Source organism: Callorhinus ursinus, unplaced genomic scaffold (genome assembly GCF_003265705.2).
Source record: "Callorhinus ursinus isolate GAN/ISIS: 27379988/994484 unplaced genomic scaffold, GSC_fseal_2.0 scaffold5405, whole genome shotgun sequence".
Classification (NCBI taxonomy): domain Eukaryota; kingdom Metazoa; phylum Chordata; class Mammalia; order Carnivora; family Otariidae; genus Callorhinus; species Callorhinus ursinus.
Window position 1 is genome coordinate 1 of NW_027402459.1, and position 1,222 is coordinate 1,222.

The 1,222-nt window shown below is 40.7% G+C and overlaps 1 protein-coding gene across 1 annotated transcript; it reads left to right on the plus strand.

The window, feature by feature from the left end:
• Positions 1 to 4: 4 nt before the first annotated feature.
• LOC141372305 (olfactory receptor 2W1-like) lies at positions 5 to 472 on the plus strand (the record flags this gene model as incomplete). Its single annotated transcript, XM_073890811.1, has 1 exon — positions 5 to 472. A coding segment is annotated over one exon (468 nt), but the record flags the coding sequence as incomplete, so codon positions are not given.
• Positions 473 to 1,222: the final 750 nt, after the last annotated feature.

The following is a 1,222-nucleotide window of genomic DNA, read 5'->3' on the forward strand; positions in this document are numbered from 1 at the left end:
TGTTTGCTCCTTGACTTTGAAGTTACCCAGATGTGGGCACCGGGAAGTGGATAATTTTTTCTGTGAGATGCCAGCATTGGTCAAGATGGCTTGTGTCTACTCAAAAGTAATTGAGATCACTGTCTTTGCTCTTGGAGTGATATTTCTTCTAGCACCTATATCACTAATTCTCATCTCATATGGAGTTATCACTCAAGCTGTCATGAGGATCAAGTCAAAGGCAAGGTGGAGTAAGGTCCTTAATACATGTGGTTCCCACCTCACAGTAGTAACTCTGTTTTATGGAACAATCATTTACATGTACATGAGGCCACAGAATAGCACATCCCAAGATGAGGGGAAGTTCCTTTCTCTCTTTTACACCATCATCACACCCACCCTTAACCCTCTAATCTATACTTTAAGAAACAAAGATGTAAAGAGCGCAGTAAAGAGAACACTGTGTGTAGAAAAAAGGTCAGCAAAGTCATGAGTTACATGGAAGACAGCTAAAAAAATAATATTGACCTTTACCAACAGAAGATGAATGGATTCATTTATGCAAAGAGCATTTAATCGGTGTTTATCATGTACCAAGAATTGTACTAGGCACTGGCTTTGTAAATAGGTAGAAAGAAGACAGAAATTATAAGATAAAGATACAGATACATAAAAAAAGAAACTTCAATTCATACACTTAGAAAACTTCAAGACTAATCAGGGGTTGGTGCACCTGGGTGGCTCAGTCGGTGAAGTGTCTGCCTTTAGCTCAAGTCATGATCCCAGGGTCTTGGGATTCAGCCCTGAATCAGGCTCCTTGCTCAGCGGGGAGTCTGCTTCTCCCCCTCCTTCCCACTTGTGCTCTCTCTTGCTATCTCTGTCTCTCTCAAATAAATAAATATTTTTTAAAAAAGATTAATCAGGGGCCACAAATAAGTAAACACATAATTATGAAATGTGATTAAGTACAGTAATAGAGATAAGTACAACATATTAAGCAAATATTTCAGAAGGAAACTTATTTTAATGTAGGATTGCACTGGATCCACCCTGATTTCTTTCTTCCCAGAATTGCCAATTTCATGGGAAACAACACTCCCTTTCAGGCACCCGATCCTGCCAGCAAGGCCTTTGTGGGGGAGACCAACTACCCACCAATACCCATTCCACATTTGGCTTCTAGTTTTAACGGGGCACAGGGTCCCATGCTGCATATCACATTTCTGTGCCTGGCCTCCACCAA